Source organism: Nuphar pumila, chromosome 6, assembly GCF_984573655.1.
Source record: "Nuphar pumila chromosome 6, dmNupPumi1.hap1.1, whole genome shotgun sequence".
NCBI classification, from domain to species: domain Eukaryota; kingdom Viridiplantae; phylum Streptophyta; class Magnoliopsida; order Nymphaeales; family Nymphaeaceae; genus Nuphar; species Nuphar pumila.
In genome coordinates, this window is record NC_143254.1 from 8,237,957 (window position 1) to 8,261,457 (window position 23,501).

The following is a 23,501-nucleotide window of genomic DNA, read 5'->3' on the forward strand; positions in this document are numbered from 1 at the left end:
AGGCGGACTGGGGGGCGACGGGAGGCAGGCCAGAGGGAGATGGGAGGCGGGCCGGGGAAATGCGGCGGAGACGAAACAGAAAAGAGAAAGAAAGGGGAAAATTAGGGATTATGGGAAAATTAGCGATGAATTCACGATGGACAAATTCCATCGCTAAGTAGCCGCTATTTGGCGACGACTTAGCGATAAAATAATTATGTCGTTAATCTGTTGCTAAGCAGCAATGGATATGGAGATGAAATAAAATTCATCGCTAATTGATCGCAAAGTAACGATGGATTATCGATAGAATATTTGTCATCACTAAAATTGCAAATAAACGATATTTTAGCGACAAATATCTTTCTCTCGTTAATCCATCGCCAATTTGCGATGAATTTTGTCCATCGCAAATGTTTGTCGCTAATTAGTATTTTTCTTGTAGTGATTATGGTCATTTCATTGAGATGGGATAAAAGAAAGGGCCATTAGAATTGTTTCTAAAAGGGGAAGGCATTGTATCTCAGTATATCATGCCTGGTAGTACTTACCAGAATGGTGTAGCTGAAAAGACAAACCATACGCTTAAAGAAATGGTTTGAGCGATGTTGAATCACTCAAATCTTCCTTTGACCTTGTAGGGTGAAGCTCTTAGGACAATAATGCATATTTTGAATAAGGTTCCTACGAAGGATGTTCAAAAGACTCCTTACGAGTTATGGATAGGTAGAAAACCTTCTTTATCATATATGCGCATATGGAAATATCTGACAGAAGCTAAATTGTATAACCCACATATAAAAGCTTTTGATCCGAGAACAACAAATGGTTTCTTCATTGGTTATCCAGAAAGGTGAAAAGGGTTTAGGTTTTATTGTCCATCTCATACACCACAAATAGTAGAAACATATAAAACAAGATTTCTTGAAAATGATTCTGTTGGGATAGATGCGTCTCAAAATATTGATTTTCACGAAATACAGGATTCAGGTTTCACGCATGCTAAGGATAAATGCTAGATTTTTCCTATCAGTGTCCCTTCAGATAATGTAAGAGAAAGTTTGATCAATGAACATCAATCTCAACTAGATCTGGTTGTTGATGAGGATATACAACAACAACAGGATATAAAGGCTCATTTTGAACCACTTGTAGCACATGTATGGAGGTCCACCAAAATCAGAAAATCTGCTATCCATACAGACTATGTGATGTATTTACAAGAGTTAAATAATTTCATAGACATTGATGACAATCCCTTCACATTTGCAGAAGCCATTGAAAGTGAAAGATCAACACATTGGATCAATGCCATGAAAGAAGAGCTAGACTCTATGGCAAAGAACCAAGTGTGGGATCTTATACCTCAACCTGATGGAGTTAGACTTGTTGGTTATAAATAGGTTTATAAGACCAAAACACATTTTAAAGGTCATGTGGAGAGATACAAGGCTAGGCTTATTGCAAAAGATTTCACACAGATAGAGGTCGTTGATTATAATGAGACTTTTTCTCCTGTCTCAACTAAGGAATCATTGAGGATATTCATGACCCTTGTAGCTCATTTTGATTTAGAGCTACATCAGATGGATATGAAAACTATCTTCCTGAATTGAGATATGGATGAGGAGGTATACATGCAACAACCTCCTGGTTTCAGTATAGATGACTTGAATAACTTAGTTTGCAAATTGAATAAGTTAATTTATAGACTTAAACAGACCTTCCGTCAGTGGTATAAGAACTTCAATCATGTAATTATGAACTTTGGAGTCGCTGAAAACATTGTCGATCAGTGTATTTATATTAAGACTTGTGGGAGTAAGTTCATAATTTTGGTTTTATATGTTGACGATATTCTTCTTGCAACTAATGATTTAAGTCTATTACATGAAATAAAAGATTTTCTTTCCTCTCATTTCGTTATGAAGGACATAAGTAAGACCACTTATGTCCTTGGAATCGAGATCCATCGTAACAGAACTAAGGGTATCCTTGGCCTCTCTTAGAAATCCTATATCATTAAGGTTCTTAAAAGATATGGGATGGAGAATTGTTCTCCTGGTTCGACACCTATAGTGAAAGCGGATAAATTGAGCTTGAAGGACTGTCCTCAAGATGATATTATAAAGGCTCAGATGGATGTTGTTTCATATGCTTCAGCAGTTGAAAGTTTGCAGTATGCGCAGATCTGCACTCAACCTGATATAGCATTTGTTATGGGAATGCTTGGTAGATATCAGTCAAATCTAGGCATTGTGCACTGAAAGACAGACTATATGTTGACCTACAAAAAATGGATCACCTAGAGGTTGTTGGATACTCTGATGTGGACTAGGATGATGTATTGACAGTAGAAAATCCACTACTAGATATATTTTCCTACTAGCGGGTGGTGTTGTCTCATGGAAAAGTAAAAAGCAGTCTACCACTGTTGCTTATACCATGGAAGCAGAATTTATTGCCCTATACGAGACTTTATCATAGGTCATTTGGATAATAAACTTCATTATAGGTCTTGGTATTGTGGACTCTATTGAGAGACCACTAAAGATCTTTTGTGATAATGAAGCAGTCGTATCATTTTCGAATAACAACAAGAGCTCAACATCATGTTGACATATGGAGTTAAAATATTTTATTGTTAAAAAAAGGTCTAAGAATCATCTGGTATGTATTGATACAATTGGGATGAAGAAAATGACTGTGGATCCTCTTACTAAAGGGCTAGCAGCGGGATTGTATTCCTAACATGTAAAGGGGATGTGTCTTTTTTATTTCTTCTGATGTATCACAATACATTAAGTGATCACATTTGTGTATATGAATTTGATTTTCTATGACTTTATATATTGTTAATTTTGCATAAAGGATCTCTCATATGGGTTAGAGAGAATATCAGAATAACAATATTAAAGGACCAATAGAATATGTAAGAGATCAACCTATTTATAAAGGTAATTTCAACATGCTTAAGCATTGAAGATGAATTGTAGTGTAGTACATGAGAATATGACATTTCATAAAGGAGTGTTCATCTTCATAACTCATTTGATTCATCCTTGTGATAAATGTAAACTCACATGAAGAATTAAATTGAGATAACGGTATAAACCTCAATTTAATATACTTTTAGTGTCAATGGGTCAAGTGGGAGAATGTTGGATATTTGGATCCGAGTTCAACCCATTGGTTGACCCGGTTTGACATTAAAAGCATAGCGGAGTAGTGGGCTACATAATGGAGGACGATTAATGCTTAGTGGAGGAGGTTATCCACATTCACTGAACCACCTCCCTTACCTCTACTATATAAAGAGGTGGTTGGGCAATGTATGATGAGTGACATTGACATTGTCATTCAGCCTCAGCCTAGCCTACATTCAGTATTGTGGGTTAAGGGTCCTGCTCACCGTCGACCTAAGGCCTGGGCTCATCGTGGGCATCGACCGGTTGAGGAGAACACCGCATACCCTGCACGCGCTCTATGACGATTACAGGTATGCTTTCTATGTTTGATTATGCAAGAAATGCCAACATCCAAATCCTGGACTTGAAAAAACCAGGATTTGGCATCTCAACATCAAATACAGGTTTCCAAACTGAGCCTGAATTATCACTCAATTTACAATAACCTAAATTGCCACCTTGACCTGTTTGAGCCAGGTAGCTTGTTTCCCTGAGTAGGCGACACCCAGGTTGTGTCTCCTTGTGATCTTACTATTTTGGTATTGTTTTATTCTAACTACATTCAAAGTGTCAAACATGGGAAAATACCTCCCTACTTGTTAAAGAAAAAGAAAACCTAAGAATCAAACCTATGTAGATCTGTCAATTAGATACATCTTTGTCAGACACTAGCTAATCAGGAAAAAAACTGTTCAATACTTAGGTCTGGACCTAGATATGTAAAATCCTTGAAGGAATATCATAAATTGAGGTCTACCCCTTTAGCTCAAACCATCTAGAATGTGAGTCTGCATCTTGAATCTATGAGTTAGCTTAGGTTATAGCCAAAGCTCTGCTGACCTATTTAGAGTCATCGTCCAGCCAGAGCATTGCTAGAGTTATGCTGCACTCGCTAAAACCTAGAAAGGCTACCCAAACCTGAGGTTAACTTACGTTCTTTAATTTTTCTCTTTTATTTACACTTCTTTTTCTTTATTTTTATTCAAAGCTTATCTTGTTCTTATATTTCTTATATTCTTTGTGTTTTACGTAATTTTTGAGCATCAGTGGTGTCCTACACCATTGAAACTCTTTATTTTTTGAGTTTTGCATTAGAAGTATGCTCTCCAACATGTTAAAAAAAGAAGAGAAAGCCAAAGTTTCTTTTTGGTGGTTCGATCCTTTTCAATAAAAGAGAACATACCAGTTTACCCACAAATTTTCAAATAGGTCAATTTTCAGTAGTAAAAGCTAGTTCCAAATCCCATCATACACTCAAACTCATTGAGCCATGTTGAGGATACGCAGAGTCAGAAGCCAAAATTGAAGACTTGATGAGCACAGTGATTTTGGTAAATTAGCTTGATACAAGAAGCCAATGCTAAGTGTATACAGATGGTATGCTCAATGCTTGTAAGGATATATATCTATATATATATATATATATATATATATATATAGCCATGTCATGACTCTTGATGAAGGGTCATTGACATTAAGTCCATCTCTTTCTAGAGACACTCAAACGCGCAACCTTGGAAGGGTATTTCTCCATAGGACATGCAGACCAGAGCTGAACTAATTTTTTTAATGGTGAAAAACTTTATAACATCATCAGAAATTTTTTTCTATAGCTGTGACAGAATCATTGTACAGAAACCTCAATACAACTCTAACACCATACCTAGATACCTAGAGAAACTTGCAACGGGGGGATCCAAAAAACTTGGAAAATCCACCCCCGGATTGTTCCCGGACCAGGGAAAAACATATTTTACTGTAGCATTGAAATTATTTTCTTCCAATGAAATCTGGTAGGGTTTTCAAAAAAAAAAATCATAGGACATGTTTTTATTTCGACCCCTCTTTGGCGTTGATATAAAACATACATATTGCAGTGATTGATAACAATGTAAAATCAAATAGAATGACCCTAGAAATAGAAATAAGGAGGCCGTGACTAATCGCCTCCAACGATTTATTACGAACTTTGCACTCCCCTTCCAAAACTCAAGTTTTGCCCTGCACATTGATACAACAATGCTCAAGAGGAACCATAGCCAAGTTGAATAAGACCAAGCATAACTAGCCATCCCAACTGAATGACCAGACTCGAGTCCCCAAGACAAAAGTTCGATTCGTCACATGCATTGTGATACAAAATGGCTTTTTTCTGGTGGCCTTTCTTCTTCTGTATGCACCCCATGTACATGAAGAGCCATAGCAGGTATGCCCATTTTATTAATGGTCGTCGTTTCGGTAAGAGAAGTGGGTTTGGTTATCGATCAGCGATGGGCCAGCTTACACTCATTAGACAACCCTCTCATCTTTCAAGTGGGGGGCAGCGAAAGCGACACCATCACTCTTGGGGCAGGTTGCAGTTCATGCATTTGGGTGTCTTTAAGGGGCAAAATCCCATTACGTCCACCAACAATCATGATACTGCTATAGTGAGATACAAAATATAAAGTTGAAACAGTAGGGCTAGTAAGGAGTAGCTGTAGGGCTATTAAAGTTGCATGTGGACGGCATGTGATGTGTGAATTACAGTAGTGGAGCACTTACTCATCCACTTGGGAGTGGAAAACTCTTTCACCAGACATCAAGCACAGCCGCTCAGAGAGAGAGAGAGAGAGAGAGAGAGAGAGAGAGAGAGAGCTAGCTAGCTAGTTGTACGCTAGCAAAAGCATTGCAAATTAAGTGGAAATTAGGTGGTGGAAATTATAGGCACTATCTTGACAGGTTAGCTAGAATATGTGACCTCCCCTTGGTAATGGAAGCAAAAGCATTGCAAATTAAGTGGTGGAAACGCAGTGAGATCACAACCTGCAAGTCCAGCACCACCCAACCCGTAGTAAACCCAGCACGACTGCTGGTCCAATCATAATTCTTGGTCTATGAGTTCTTGTGTTGAAAGTTGGTCCTCTTGCCTTGAAAGGCGACAGGAAAAAGAATAAAAGAGGGAACAAAACTAGGGAGAAGGAGATTTGGAAAAAAAGAAAAAAAGGGACAACAAAACTAGGGAGAACAAGATTTGGAAAAAGAAAAGGGATGATACCCTTCATCATTCACATTGCACTCTGTCGTCTCCGCACTAAACAGTGGTCAAATGGCCTCCCCCGACACAGCCTTGATTACACCCACGGTATAACAGGTCCCACCGAGTTTCATCTCACAGAACCCAAGAAGAAGAACGTATTCATGCTGAAGATTACAGTTCATGATGACCATCCGTACATTTTAGGAGGAGACTGGGAAAGCAGAGGCAAGGTGCGACAAACGATGAGTTTGGGTACTTTTGTCATTCCTGCTGGCTCTTGTTTAAAGTCACATACCCTTACGAAAAGTTTGAGAGACGATTTCAACCCTTACTAGATCAGTTTGTCATGATAACTCCATAGTTAAACCGTGCAGCGTACACTAACTTCTAACCTCAACTACAACAGTGATCAGCGCCAACAGAGGCCAATCCGTTTGACCATGTTAATAGAGTTTGACCAACGTAGCTCCAGAGAGCAATGAATGAAGAAGGCCTCCATCATGATGTGGGGTTAAGTGGCCACCACTGTCACTGTAAAGGTATAACCAGGACCAACTAAACATCTAAAATCATGCCACATACTACCTGCCGAACCCCTCCCCCTCACCGAGAAGGGTCACTCCTGGTTGTCTGGACTCATAATTTAAAGCACCTTTGAAAACCACAGGGTTGCAGAGTTCAAGCTCATACATCCATAAAATGAGTACTCAAACCAATTAAACGTTCTCAAGATCTCATAATGATATACATATCGAGCTCATGCAGGTATCCAAAAATTCTATCAACGAGGCTCTAGTAAAAATAGTGTGAGCTTAAGTGTATCGAATCACACATTATAAGGCTATTTTAAGTTTTAGGCCTGATTCACGTGATCTAATTCAGATGAGTTCTATAGTATCTCATATAGTATGATACATTATATTGAGAGATGTGTCCTATCTACAATTATGTAATAGGTCGAATTGAAGACCGACTCTTAAATAAATTAGGTTATGGTCCTCAAACCTTATATAAAAACCCTTCTTCTTCAGACTCTTCATTGTCAGAAAGAGATTCAGTCTCTCTCATTAGGTTTAGAGAAAATAAATAGTCAGATATAAAAGTTCTGAAAGATTATACCGTCAATGATCAACCGAAATACTATGAATTCAGGTAACGCTTCTGCATTAAGTTTTACTTAAGATTTGATTTTAACGGCTTAACGAGAACATGAATTTGATCCTCTTTTAGTTTTTAGTAAATTAATAAATCTAACAATTGGTATCAGAGCACATGTTCTTGTTGAATCATTAAAATATATGATTTTATTATATATCTTTTTTTTTGTTCATGGCGATGATCTATAAGGATCGACATCAAGGCATTGACGGAGGAGGGCCGATCAGCCCTACTCGCACCATTCAGTTTTTCTCGGATGCAGGGAGGGTCGATCGACCCTCTTCTTAAGGGTTTTCAGAGGGACAGGAGGGCTGATTCGACCTTGCCTCTTCTGATCGCCAAATCACTGCCACACGGCAAAGGGGTTTACCACCATTTAGTTTGTCGAACAACAAAGTTGTTGGGCTTATTTTTTTTTGTCGATCGAATGACATAGGGTTGATTCCCATTCAGACACGTTGAACGGGCGTATGCTTGCTTTGATCACAAGATCGGCGTTTGATGTCGGTGCCCTGCTCAGATCGATATTTCAGGGTAACCTAGGGCCAAGTTCGGCCATCAGGTAGGCACAAGGCCGAGTTTGGCCATCAGACCAGGGCTGTGTTCGGCCACCACGGAAGGCGCCAGGCTGTTTCAGCCTTTCGGGTGGTGACAAATTTAGTCGATCAGAATGGGATTACTGGCAAGCCCCTGACGATTCACCCACACCAGACACCGGATGGCTTCTGATGACGATGGTTGGGGCTTTCGGCTTGCCCTAGCGACCAGTGGGTGACCAGGTTTTGGGACACGACGGGTGGGGTATTCGATTCACCACACTCGTTGATCAGTAACCTAGAGTCGGACATGATCGACGACGATGGTGGGGCATTCAGTTTGCCTCAGCCACCGTCGTCGGGTAGGTCAAGGCAGGTGACCATCCAGTCGTATATACAATCTTCATCGGCGTCGTTCGACGACCCGGATGGTGCCAGGCCATTCTCGGCCATCAGGGTGGTCCCTGACCGTGTTCTGCCTTTCAGCAAGCGTGTCAGATGGTATTCGGTCATCAAGTTGATGGCACACCATTTTCAGCCATAAAGTTGCCGGCGTCTTGGGTTGGCCGATGGAGGTCGACATCAGATTCCTCTCTTTGCTGGCGATGTACTCACCTTCGAGTGAGTCATTCAGGTGCATTCAGCCCTCAAGTGTTACAAGATTACTTGAGACTGGTTCGACTTTAAGCTGAATCGACAACCCGAGTGGTACAATATAATCTCTCTGTGCAGGCTGGTTCAACACATTGTCGAACAAATCGATCATGCAGACTGGTTCAGATATTTGACATGAGATTGTTTGTCAGTTCATGTTCACTTTTAAGATAGAAGTAAGCACACACAGAAATATTTGAATACAAAGATATGTAGTGATATAGCCTTTAAAAGTAGTTATGATAGGAAAACTTAAAAGCACACAAAAAACCCTTTTATATATATGTGTGTGTGTGTGTGTGTGTGTGTGTGTTAACTGCGTGTTAGCCCCAACTGGTTGAACTGTCCCAGCTCTCATCACATATATTTACACATATATATAAATATATATTATATATATTTATACATGTATGCATAATAAAAATAATATTTTTGTTTCACTTGAACAGCAGTCCAACACCAATCTTGACAGATGTTTGGGACTGGACAACAGACTGTCTTATCCTTGTCGACTGTCCAGGCTGAGACTGGACAGTTGTCCGTCCTGTTTCAGGCAAAAATCACCCAAAAATATAATTTTTTATTTTAACTGAATATGAACAATTTTATTTTCATAGATCTGGTTCAGTTTAAAGAACCATAGCTCTGTGTCCACCTGTCCATAAATATAGACTTGTTTGGGGGACAAATTTGTTCAAAATGGATAGAACGGGCAGCATGGATAGGAGCTCAAATCTAGCCAGATCTGCCCATCATCACGGTGGACAGATCTGTCTAGATCTACCCACTAAAATCATGGGTCAAAATTGTCGAGATCTGTTCAAAGTGTTCATACAAGGCAAAAATATATACATGCTTTTACATTATATTTATATATGTATGTATAGGAGAAAATGTAAAAACATGAAGAAAATCACAGAAAAAATAAATATCATATATTCTAAGCCTTCCTATATCGATTCTCTTGGATTAAACTATGGAAAATCAAAATTGAATCCATGGTTTCCTATAAAAACATTGCCTAAAACTTATTTAGGCTCTTTTTCTCACCTGAGACAAAAGAAAGACTTGTACTTTAACCATAGATTGAAAGAGAACTAGAAATCAATGGTGAAAACGTCAAATGATTGGAGAAAATGATCTTCTCCTCTTCTTCCTCTTCTTCCTCTTCTTCCTCTTTTCCTCTTTTTCTCTTTTTTTCTCCCTTTTTCCTTCTCTCTTTCTCTCTCTCTCTCTCTCTCTCTCTCTCTATATATATATATATATATATATATATATATATATATATATCTTTTAGGCTATTTATAGAAAAAGGGGCATTATCTCTCCAACCCCTTCTAAATGGGTTGGATAGAGAGAGAGAGAGAGAGCTCTCCCTTTGTGGGACTTTCACTTTCCTAAAATTTTAAAACTCTAAAGTTGACTTTTCAAAGTTTCTAATTATTTAAAAAGTCTTTCTAAAACCTACTCTAGCCTTCTTAGGCATGTACAAGGACTCCATTTAGAAGTCCTTCTCAACCTTACAATACAAATTTCAGAATTAATAAAAAATAATTAATTAATTATTAAATATTAATTAATTAATAATTATCTAAAAGCTTCCAAAAATAGCCAAATTAACTTAGGAGACTTCTTAACCTTATTTAACTCCAAATTAAAACTTTTAGATGAATTTAAAGTTAAAAAATTATTAGGCATAGATTTGGATATAAATATAGATCCAAGATCCAAATCCATCTCAAAAAATCCAAATGGATTTTGAACTAGACTAAATCCAGATTAATATGGTTCTTGGATAGAGTCCAGATCCATATTAATTCAGACCAAACTCATTGGATCCAATCCGATCCAAATCGATAAACTGCTCTTTTTTTTTCAATGTGATTTTTAGGCCAACCGAAACTTGAATTTGAAAAAGTAACATACCGTTGCGCTCGGCATTTTGATACGCATCCAATGACATATTACACAAATATCAAATTCTGAGTTTCGCCCAAAAATAACCTGAATTTTGCTTAAATTTAAAACTCAAAATTAAATTTTTTTTCTCAAGTTTTAAATGGCTCATTTAGATCTAGTTGATGAGACTTGTGTCAAGCCCAGACTCAAAAGCATCGATCTAAAATCGAGGTTCAAATGATTTTTCTTTTATACTTAGCAAATTTGGAAAAAATCATAAAATGACTAAGTATGATACGTGATATTACAGATATGGTATAAAGGATTGCAAACTAGAGGATACTCCCATTGCTAAAGGAGACAAGTTTAGTCTCGCTTAGTGCCCCAAACACCAGTCTGAAATTAAGGCTATGGAATAGATTCCTCATACATCTGTTGTGGGGAGTCTTATATATGCTCATGTATGTACGCATTATGATTTAACGTACATTTTTGGGATGTTAGGCAGATATCTTAGTAACTCATATATGAATCATTGAAAAGCAACCAAATGGGTTATACGGTATATGCAGAGAACAAAAGGTTACATGCTCACATACAGGAAGTCAGATCAGTTGAAGATCATTGAGTGTTCTGATTCTGACTTTACAAGAAGATGTCAAGGCAGTCGCAGATCCATGTCAGACTATGTTTTTTTGTTGGTCGGAGCAGCTATTTTCTGAAGGAGTGTCAAGCAAACACTCATTGCTTCTTCCACTATGATAGCAGAATTTATGGCTTGTTATGAGGCATTCAACTATGGAATATGACTACGTAATTTTGTCATAGGGTTATAGATTTTAGGTAATGTTGAAAGACCGCTAAAGTTATTTTATGACAATAATTCATCAGTGCTATATTTCAATAACAACAAGAGCTCATTGAAGTTAAAATATATTGACATTAAGTTTCTTGTTGTTAAAGAAAAAGTGCAGAATGGTCAGATATTGATAAAACATATTGGCACAAACTCTATGATTGCGGGTCTACTTACCAAAGGTTTGCCACCCAAAGTCTTTCATGAGCATACTGCTCGCATGGGTGTTTTATCATTTTATGATATGTTGGTTTAGTGAGTTTACATTTGGACGTTCTATGATATAATAAAGTTACTTTTACCACTTTGGTATAAAGTTAAAGTTTCAGTTTCATTCTGTACTCATTATGTTGTGATCTCACTAAAGTTTTCAAGAAGGACCCGTTGGAAATAGGTATGTTTGATCACATTGCATATAATTTTCATGCTTCACATCCATACTTGATCCATGTCATTTGGTTATGTCGATATACAGGATCATTGATTGATCCAATTACGTTATTTGTAATGAAGACCGCTTTGGTTTTATGTTGATATGATCCATGGACTAGATTGATAGAGATATCAATTGATAAGACAATATTTTTTATCTCATAAGGTTACAATGTGTGATTATAAGGTTACATATGTGACCAAAGTAGGAAATTGTTAGAAAATCGTGTAAGCCTACATATGTTGAACCAGACAATGTAAGGCTATCCTAGGTTAAGGCTCGGTTCATGTGATCTAATATAGATGGGTCATGTGGTATCTCATATGGTATGGTACACTATACGGAGAGACTTGCTCTGTCTACAATTCTGTAATAGGTTGAATTTGAGACAAACTCCTAAATACATTAGGTTATGGTCCCCAAACATTATATAAAGGCCCTCCCTCTTCAAAATCTTCATTGTCAAAAAGAGATTCAATCTCTCTCATTAGGTTTAGAGAAAAAAAATGACCAGATATATAGGTTCTGAAATATCATACCCGTTAACGATCAACCAGAGCGTTATGAATTTAGATAACGCTTCGGCATTAAGTTTTACTTAAGATTTGATTTCAACGGCTTAACGAGAATATGGATTCGATCCTCTTTCGATTTTCAATGGATTAATAAATCCAACAGGCTCAACTTGTTTGGTAGGAGCTGGTAGTGCAATTTCAAAACCCAATGGTATGTTGTGTAACTGGTGGCAGTCTGCCTAACCCCAGCTTGCCAATAAAAAAAAAGGTACCAGGAAATTCTAAAATGTGTATAAAGCAGGAGAATGAGCCTGTCTTCTAAAAAAAAATTAAATAGTCTTCTCCAAAAAGGAGAATGAGCATGTTATTGAGCCATCTCAGAACAACTGCAATAAGTTCAGCCCTAACAGGACTCTCAGTACTGTTAGTTACCCGTCATGGAATGCAGCCTAACACCTTCTAGTACTAAAGGAGGGTCACCTTAATCAAGTCCAATGTTTGATTAACATCAGACAAAAGAAAGATGAAAATCAAATGGGAAAACGGCCTTTAAAAAGCCAGATTAGATGCATCAGTTGATGTTTATGCTTTGACAAGGATCCAAATACAGGAGCATTGAGAATGTCGATTAGCAAACCCAATTCAGAGTAGAACTGTTCTATACCTAACATGGAGTCGAACACAATCGGATCACTAAAAACCTCAAGAAGTTACCAAATAGCTTTTCTGAGCTAAACAGAACTTGTCAGTTGAAAACACATCACCCGGACAACTTTCTCGCTTCCCTGATGGCTGCTGAATTGAAAGGTGGGGCCTGACAATGGGATTAAAACCCATTTTTCATCTCTAAAAAGATACTACGATACCATTGATCCACCCCACCCCCCAACAAAAACATAACGCAATGGATAGGGGCAGGATTCTACACACTAGAGTGTGTAGGCAGCGCTATCTACTCTAGCATTTTCTGGCAACTATGATGCTGAGAACCGATGAACGGAACACCATCTCTAAGTGCTTCATCTGCTTAATTTGTCAATAACCAGCTTTATTAATTCTTGGATGGTTACTTACCTGAATGCGTTAACTCCAGACTTGGTTTGACCTGAAACAATCGCTTTTGACTTCGACTATTATGAAAATGAATTGATCGGAAATCTCAGGGAGGCACCTGACCATGCTGGCTGGTGCTACCCTGATGGCTTTCCTGCCGATCTATCCCAGTAATCCTATAGGAAATACTAGTGTATCACCATCTAGATACACTTCAATACAACAAACATTTTCACACACAAGAGAGAGAGAGAGAGGGGGCCGTCTAGGATGGTTAAAATACCACACCCTTACTGATTTTTTTTTTGGATAAGTTACACCATTACTGAATTGACAGTTATCTTTTCTCAGTTTCTCTTAGTAATAGTGACCAATTCTGCACATACCACATTTTTTAGCATCTCAAATGTCAAACTTCATGGATACAGGTAATATTTGATCCATGTGATGGTATATGTAGCCCGGTAGAATTTGGATCTTCCTTGTTTGAAGCTCTCTCTCTCTCTCTCTCTCTCTCTCTCTCTCTCTCGATCGATCGATCGAGAGAGAGAGAGAGACTTTTTCGTTAAAATGTCAAGACCACCTTTCTTTTTTTTTAAAGGCAAGCTGGGGTTGGGCAGACCCCTACCTGTTATACAACTATACCATTGGGTTTAGCGGAGCCCCCGTTGGTTCCCCTTGCGACTTTAAAAGCACTATAAAATCATAGAACAGATACAACTAGCAAATCAAGTCCATGCCATATATACAACTTTCGGTCACTGCTCAACTTTGCACTTTGATCTCCAAGAGTTGCTCAACAGGATTGCGACATATGGGGCATCAATTTGATTGATGCCTCAACGTTTCTGCACGCTCCCTGCACATACACTGCAAAAACACCATACAAGAATCTTAGAATATAAGCATTTATGGCAGGCAAACACACACATACACGGCAGATAAATCTTTGGCATAGATGGATGCACCAAAATTTGGCTTCGGAGTAGAATCTCACCAATCATGGAATATGATTCAAATCAATTAGTTTAAATATTAATTTTAAACAAGGACAAAATGGATGGTTCATATTACAACAAAATGCAACTATAAAAAGTAACTGTTCGACTTCAAATTGCTAGATGTAAAATATGATTTCAGCTGTGTGCGTGTGTACTCTTCAATCTTCTTGAAAATGCACAAGTAGATGGCAGTATACTCATTGATACATTAAGCACATATTCAGCTGTGTGTGTGTGTGTGTGTGTGTGGAGTATCGGCGTCCATGTGGCTTATATTGGGTACCATCAGTAGTAACATAATACCTGTTCTTCCCAATGCTTGTCTAACGTCTGCATTGAATGGTTTGTAAATATCATAAGGATGCGATCTTCATAATTGTTAGATGAGAATATATATTTAGGAGATTTTGATGTTTAGTCAGTTTTCAAAAAATGATGGTCCACACTGCATCAAAATCTCACAATAAAAATGTTTATCATGATAATTGGATCAAAAACATGATTCCCGTAAACAAACCATGGTAACCACATCTACCCAAATTCCAAACTTTAGATTGAATTTGGAATTTCATGTAGTCTTCAGTTGACCAACTAAAAGGAGCAGAGTAAACCAAAAAAAGCAGAGCAAAATAGAAAATTGAAGAGGATCAGCCAAAACCAGGACTCCCCACAAGGGTGTAAGGTACAAAACTGGATCATGGGTAAAGTCGGCCAGAGCCAACTCTCTATTCAGATTTTTCTCAAGTCAGAATTGTCCTATACCAGCTAATTTATAGTTTATTAGGACGAGCCAATCTCATCTTACCATGTGTCAACAAGGCATTACTGCTGTATTCCTACGCTCAGACATGCAAATCGCACTCTTTCCCAGGATCATCATCAAACTCTGTTTCACTTGATGAGCCTAAATCATAAATCTCTTGCAATTCATGACACCATCTATCCATAGTATCTGCTTGATAACCTTCACTAGGTACTCTCAACCTTCTTCTCAAGGACTGCTAGAGTGATCGGAGCATGCTTCTGCTGATAGAACAAGAGGATAGACTTCATCAACTGATGGTTTTGTGAGATCATCCAACTCAAAGAATCCAAGATCAACGCCAGTTCTTGAGGGCTGACAGAATTTCTGACCGAGGCCTTTCTGAAAAGGCAAAGTAACTGGTTTGTAAATCTCACGATCCTGTGGAGAGAAGGGACAATCTTTTCCTTCGCCATGTAAAAAATAGTGAAACTGCAGTGTCAAAACATAAAGAATATCATCACAATTAAGAACTTCATAAAATCAAAACTCAAATGTTGATTCATCAAAAATTAACAATAACAGAAAAGAAATCAATCTTAGATCAGTTGGCAAAATAAGCCAGAATAATTCACAGTTTATGGTACTTGAACAGTCAGAAATGTCCACATATCAGGTAAAGAATCAAGTTGGTTTAGTCCGACTAGATCAATGGTTCAACTTTCACAAACAATAGCACTAGACTAAGATACTTTAAAAAGAATCGGATTGCTTTAGATTTTGAACCAAGATATAGTTGTAACAATATATAAATATATGTAAGTAATGCTATGGTGCTTTGGGAGTTGCATCTTCTCAATCAGGCTTCATATATGTGTTCAACATAGTTTATTTGATAGGAATCATGTTTTTGGGCATAAAATAAGATTTTTTAAATCATGAAACTTTGACACATTGTGGGCTGTTGATTTTTTAAGGTCTTAAAAAACTATGCAATCATCAAAATCACAAGATCCAATGTCTTTTACATAAAAATGCATGTAGATCACATCTATAAAGTCTGATAAACAAAAAACATCAAGAATTTTGAAAAAACAAAGCTTTTACTAGGTGGGAGTAGGTGCTCCCGGAGCACCCTATCATTACTAAGAAACCTACAACCAATGATGATTGGACGGCGTTTCTTCTCTGACAATCAAGTTTTTCATCGATCAGACGTTACATATTGGATTTTTTTATTATCATTTATTAGTAAGCATCATGTATAGATTATGCATTTTTCATATGTAGATGCATTTTTTAAAGCGCTACAAATCAATGAATCACAATCCCCCCCCCCTCTCTCTCTCTCTCTCTCTCTCTCTCTCTCTCTCTCTCTCTCTCTCTCTCTATATATATATATATATATATATATATATATATATATATATATATATATATATATATATATATACCCTACTTGGAACTTACAGGGGAAGGTCGTTTTGACCAAATCTGCCTCAATGAATGTTTTCAACATGGGTAAGATAAATAAGAATAAACCTTGAATCGTATTTTTTCAATGTAAAAATACAATCTTTAAGGGTTCAAGTTAAATGATTTTGGACTTCAGTTAATTCTCCTGCAATCTGTGGACAGCTCCAAGTAATTTGGAAAGGTAATGCATTTAAAGACATTTGTTTTGTCAACGGAGGCCCTTAGCCTTTTAGCTGAGTCAATTAAACTATCTCTTAGCCGGAGTGTGAGATATGCATGATGGTTTTGAGGTCGAGTCACATCAAAATTGGCATTTCACCATGATCAACCAAGTACAGTCATTGACCCTCAGAAGCAGTTCATTGATCTTCTCTAGCATATTTGGATGCCATAGAAGGGTCTAAAATTGTCTAGTTTTTTAAATTTCTCAATACCAGTATTGGACTTCACGCCCTCCTTATAGGAATAGGCATTGACCATATCGAGGAGCTGTATGGACCAGTATGGCACCCCTAAACCAATATACAAATACCACAAGTCTCAGAACTAGTTGGTTTATTTTGCCCCCCCTCTATGGTCTCATAAAATGAAGAAACTTGGTTGTAATATGCAAAATCCCAGTTCACCCAAGTTAACGGAGCCTCCATGTAACATCTAAATGTGGTACAGAGTATGATGTTCAAATGTCAAATATATCTCTAATTGAGATATTAATTAATTAATATGATTAAGCTAATGCTAACCACATTGTTGTCCTCGCCTTGTAGAACTATTTTAGGCCACAGTAGAATTACTTTATGAATGAGCAGAAGAGTTGAATTCTGTAAAAGCCTCAATCCCCCCAGTTCATCTAAGAAATGATCCTGCCTGCACATGGATAACCTTCATTGGATCTGTCAGAAGATTGACATATAAAGCAGTTCCACTTTTGGTAGGATGCATACATCAACAATCTTATAACTTTCTTGACATTGCTTCTGATAGTCTTCAATTTCCATTTCGAGTCATTCTCCGGACAAACATTGGCAAAAATGAAAAGGAAATTTATGAAGAACATTGTTTGTTCACTAGAAATACAATGTCTAGGAATTTTAACATATAGACCATAAAGAGAGAGAGAGAGAGAGAGAGAGAGAGAGAGAGAGAGAGAGAGTACAAGCTTGGAAGCAAATGACTAAACTAGAATGGATCCCACCATAACGGTAATGGCTAGGGATGGCAGTGGGGCGGGGCAGGAGACAAGGTCTCCACCCCCGCCCCGCCTCAAGATTTTATCCTCCACCCCCCGCCTCCATCCCTGGTGGGGAATGGATTTTATCCTCCATCCCCGCCTTCATCCCCGTTTCATGTCCTCCATCCCCGTTTCAAACGGGGATGAGGCAGGGCGGGGTGGGAATATTGCGGGGAAAAGTGGTCAGGGCGGGGTTGGGGCGGGGATGAGGCGGGGACGGGGAAAAGTGCACGTCCATCCCCGTCTCCACCCCCGGACGGGGATGGATTTTAACCTTCGTCCCTGCCTCCATCCCCGTTTCATACCCTTCATCCCCGGTCCAAACGGGGCGAGGCGGGGCGGGGCCCCGCTTTCCCCGGGTCCACTGCCATCCCTAGTAATGGCTTCACCTTTCATCAATACACGACCCAGGTCTTCCTTTAGCTGAAGGGTCAACTTCCCACCTCTTGGAGATGCTTGATAGGCTGCAAACTCATGCTTTCCCAATTTCTTGCTCCAGTAAGGTGCCAAGGCACAAATGTGCACTCCCAGTAACAGGATCCTGAAAACACATACCGAAAGGCAAGCAGAAAGAGAAATGTATAATAAGCATCTTGGTTTAAGGATCTACATTTTCTCTCTTTGCAATTGGTATATCATTTTCATCCTCCAAGCTTCAAACAATTGTAGATCAGAATATTAAAAGAAGAGAAAATTGCAAATAAAACAGAACATTGGCCTACAGTATCTTCTGATTGGATACTGTGCACTAGAATTTAACCTCATACACTCGATAACTTGGTATCTCTTGAATGTCAAGGACTTCATCAATACCTAACCTTGGACAGAAGAAACGACTCAAGAAATCAAATTCAGAGCCCGAGGGACTAGCCGCTGTTACAATAATTCCCCTTCCCGGGAACTTTTTCAGCACATCAAGTTGTGGCTGCAGATCCTGCAAAATATCTGCAGTAGCGAGCTCAATCTACAGATAGATGAATTTTACCTTTCAGAACACAATTGTTCATAACTTAAAGCGCGGCCAGAACAATTGAAAAACTTTGTAATGCTAGTCATGTATATTAGGGAAAATGGAGATTGAGAAACAGATCAGTACATATATCCAATGTTCAGATGCATGCATAGACTCGCACATGAGCTTGTTTGTGTATGTGAAAAATCTTTTTAATGCTGATTATCATCATCATCATCATGACGCCTTGTCTCAACTACATGGGCTCGGTTTTATGGGTCCCATTTTCCCCTTCCCTTTTATGTAGAGTTAATGCTAATAATGTATGTTAATGCATGATTATATTATGAAAGAAGTAGTGGGAATACAAGAAGATCATCGATGGAGGACTTCCTCATATTGACAACTATGGCGCCATTAAGTGCTGCAGCAATTGATGGGAAGTCGGAAGGATCGCAGTCTTCAAGTGCAGCCATAGGAAAGTCCAGCTGCACTGCAAAATTCTCCTCTAACGAACCATCTGATGATCTTTCGAGCCCTTCAACCTTATCAGCTGGCAGAATCCCAGACCTTGTAAGGAACTCGATTCTGTTGCCTCTCACCAGCTCAGAAGAAGAGAAAAGAAAATGAGCGGATGCTAGCGTTGCATGGCCACACAGATCTACCTGCAGCAGATTCGAATCGCATGGTTTTCACTTTTCAGTTAGAAAGACGATGATTGACACTGTTGGGTCAATGGAGGACCAAATGGGCCTAACACAACCAAGCCCTACCAGTCACCACCAATGAGCAGTCATTGACAAAACCCAAGATGAACCAAACACAAACAAATGATGGGGAGGGCAGCAGCGAACAAGGACTAGCAACCAACCTCAGCCACCGGAGTAAACCACCTCAGGCGGAATCTCCGGCCAGATTGTCCAGCTGGAATGGGAGCCTCCGGCGTCACGAAGGCGGTCACCGAGAGATTGAACTCCTTGGCCACCGATCTGATCCATGCCTCCTCGACGACCCCTTCGCCTTTCAGCCAGATGACCGCCACCGGGTTCCCCCCGAAAGGGGAATCCGTGAACGCGTCCACCTTTTTCGGAAGAAAACCCAAACGCAAGACATTAGGAGGGCTTGATTCCCAGATTCATGCAAAGTGGATGAATGAAGCAAATTACCACAGCGTATTCGATTCGTCTTCTTTCCGCCATATCTGGAAAAATTGACGCCCTTTTTTCCCAACTAAGGTGTCTCCTTTTAGCTTTCTTCCTTTTCTTCTTGCGGTTCAAGTGTGGATTCGTGCTTGCTTCTTTAGGAGGGAAGGATCGGTGGTGCAGTGCTTCCCTTGATCTTTTGCCCAAACTGTGGCCTTCCTAACACAAATGGGATGGTCTAACTCTAAAACCTGTAGCCTGTAGGAAACTGAGGAAGCGAGGTGGGATACCAACCGCTCCCATAAAGGAAGGGAAGCGCGCTTCCCTAAAAATAGAGACCCCACTTCAGATAGTCGATGAAAGTGTGTTTCTTTAAGATATGAAACGCGTTTCATAGGTTATACAAAATGAGTGGGTATCAGATCAGTGAGGCGGCCTCTGACACTGGATGAACGGCCTCACAAACACATGGTTTTGGGATTAACTTCGCCTTTCATTTTGTATGATCTAGATCTCATCATCTAGGGCATGTGAGACCCATCTAAGATAAACTGAATACATCCATGCTGATTTGTAGACTGTTCATCCCCCATTGATTAACGGTGTCGGAGGCAGCTACGACCGATTTCACTTTTTTCTGATTATCAAATGAGCATGGCAGTTTTTCCAACTTAAATTTACATATTGTGGACTAGTGCAAATTCAAACAGTAATCTTTGTGCCATGTTGTCATTGATGAATGGATGTTTAAAGCTCAGGAGGAAATCTATTATGACTATGCAATTCCCTTTTTAGGGCCTTTCTGCATGGAAACAGAAACAATGACCTTTGAGTAGTACAGCTGTTGAAGGCTCAATTCTCAAAATGAGGGATAGCTGTGCATGCAAGCTCAGTCTCACTTGATATTAAGATGAAAATCATGGATTGGTATTGATAAGGCACTGTCCTATAGTAAATAGTATCATCTACCCTAGGAGGTAGTTCAGTTTTGGTTTGTCAAGTTTCTTAGAAATGGGTTGTCTCCCTGAGCACACTCTTCTGTGATAGATGGCACCTTAGACGATACATTCTCCAATGGTGCCATCTTACATAAAATTCAGGGAATTTGGTAGAATTGAAATTCATTTCCACTACATTCTTTGGCTATTTTGCAGCCACAGAAGAATATAATAGAACTGGATTCTGATTCCACTGAATTTCTTGAATCCAAACTCCCCCTAAAGGCCGTCTGTGTCATGCTGTTACTGTCTTTATCGTGCATCCATAGATGATCTTCACCATGATGTTGTTCCTTGCTGTATATTGTTGCCATGTATTCTCTGCAGCTCCTTTGTGGATTTCTAAAATACTACGGAGTTAGGACTAGCAACACTCATTTAATGCCTTGAACTTTGGATTACATCCATTGTCACTCTATACCACAGTTACTGGATGCTTCTTGCTACATAGGGAAGCTCGCTTCGGAAACTCCTTGCTTCACAATAAAAGAGGAAGCTTTCAAAAATCTGCTTTCGAAACATGGAAAACTCAATTCTCTTTAATGATAAATCCGCTTCTTCCTTGTGTCTCAAATTGATTCCCTCTTGCTTCCTTGATGTTTCTCTCACTTGTCACTTTTCACTAGCTTCCCCCTCACTTCTATTTTTTTGTATTAAAAATAATAAAAATTTTATAACAAACTTTTTTATTGTTTTTTATATCATTTTATACTTGTGTTCACTGTTGAACATTTCGAATCAGGTCTAACCCCATCTGGACCCACCTTACACAGGAACTGACAGTGGGCTGTGGTTGTTCACAGCCCATGACGCCGAGTCACCATGGACTGGCCATAGACATCGTGGACTGACCGTAAATGCTCTGGCGTGGACGGCCCAGCATGGCTGGCTGCCGCTGGATGGTCATCGCCGACGACATCCGGGATCAGCTGCCGGAGGCCCGCGGCGGTTGTTGTGTTTGCAGAGAAAAGGGGAAAATAAAGGTTTTTTGGGTTTTGCAGGCTTTCGGCCATTGCAATCGCCGACGGACAATGGTGGAAGATGGCGACTGGTCACCATCTACCGACCGTCACCGAAGGCTGCTTTGGCCGGCCGCCGGTGGTGATTTCAGCTCGGGCAATGCCTGTATTAAAAAAAGCCTTTTCTCTTACCTTTCACCAGCATCTACCGGGAGGACTCGCTGGTGGCAGAGTGCTACCATGGAGTGGCCTTCACAGGTGGAACCTCGCGTTGCCTGCGCATCGTCTCGGTGGTAGAGAACGGGAGTCGTATCCCGTCGGCCATCGGTGAAGACGACAGCTAACGGCTGGGATTACTTTTTCTCTCTTCCGCTGGAGGGTCGGTAGTGGATGACGGCGGTCGCCATCGACCGACCGTCGGGCCGGCAGTCTTGGTCGGCCACCGGTGGAGAAGGCAACCCCGACGACTATGAAAAAAAAAGCAGAGAACCCTTACCTGCGTCAGTGTAAGCTGGCTGCCTGGTTGTAGTCGCTGGGGAGCGAAGGGGGAGCCAGTCGCCGTCGCCATAGGCCTCACCGGTGTCGTCCTCTGAAACGACGGAGGGGGGGGCGAGATTATCCAGCACTGTCGGGTGCCTTTCGGTGTAGCCAACATACACCGGTGAGGTGAGGGGGCAGACGATCGCCATTGCCAGCGGCCTCGCTGGTGCTGTCTACAGTAACTGGGGGCGGCGGTGTCGTTCACAGGAAAGAGGGCGAGGGGTTTCCCTTTCGGTTATTAAGAAACCAAAATGTTTGGTATCTCATAAATCGAAACCCTCTTCCCTTTTATTTAAACGCTAGCCTTGGTTCAGTGCGGGTCGGGTCCAGACCTTGACCCAACATCCGGACCCGATCGTGAAAACTGAACCAAACCTGAACTCTTGGATTGGACCAGACCCAAATCCATATGGGGTTCTGGGTTTGGGTCAGACCTGACTCTGAATCAGACCCAGACCCATTTTGGTTCCAGGTCTAGGTCTTATCCAGACAAACCGGGTCAATGACCAGATCCATCATGGATCGGGACTCGCTCTGATCCGGACTGATCGGAACCTGATCCATTTGTGGTTCTGGGTCTGGGTCGGATCGGGATTGGGTTTGGATCCAACTCGGGTCTTGTTTGAACAGGTTCTGGATCTAGATAGGTTTCAGGATTCGGATCTAACTCAGATTTGTTATGAATCTAGATCTGGATCCAAATCAGGTTTGGATCATGAGATCCAACTCGAGACCTAATCATTGTGGGTCTGGATTCAAACTAGAGGGATCTGACGCAGGATCCATTAGAACTGGATTTGTATCCTGATTTAATCATATCAAGTCTTAAATAAGGTCCATGTACTATTTAAACTCATTTAAAACAGAACCGGTTCTGTGATTGATACGTAGTGTTTCAGGACCGGTTCAAAGCTATTTTTTATTGGTTTCTATCGGTTTATCGATTCCTAAATATAAAAACCATATTTTCATGAATCCATGAAGGAACAGGGATTTTCTCTTTTGATTTTAAGGGTTTATAAGCTTTTGTACATGTTTCCGACCGGTTTGACTGTTTGAAAGTCGGTTCAGGCCCTTGGTTGACCCGTTTGAGGTTGTTTCAGACCGGTTCAGAGTACTTTTATATTAGTTTCACCTTGAGGACCCTGGTTTTACTCATAAGAGTATGTT

At 39.8% G+C, this 23,501-nt stretch overlaps 1 protein-coding gene across 2 annotated transcripts; it reads right to left on the reverse strand.

Moving 5' to 3' along the window:
- Positions 1-18,612: 18,612 nt before the first annotated feature.
- LOC149833824 (uncharacterized) lies at positions 18,613-22,263 on the reverse strand. 2 transcript variants are annotated; one of them, XM_090009875.1, is made up of 4 exons: positions 21,984-22,263; positions 19,859-20,159; positions 19,564-19,773; positions 18,613-19,357 (listed from the first exon to the last, which is right to left on the reverse strand). In XM_090009875.1, the coding sequence occupies exons 2-4, from the start codon at positions 19,889-19,891 to the stop codon at positions 19,037-19,039; spliced, it is 564 nt and encodes a 187-aa protein (XP_089866001.1). In that variant the 5' UTR covers positions 19,892-20,159; positions 21,984-22,263; the 3' UTR covers positions 18,613-19,036. The 2 variants fall into 2 exon arrangements, with proteins under 2 accessions (XP_089866001.1, XP_089866000.1); XM_090009874.1 differs by lacking the exon at positions 21,984-22,263 and having other exon boundaries at positions 19,859-20,890.
- Positions 22,264-23,501: the final 1,238 nt, after the last annotated feature.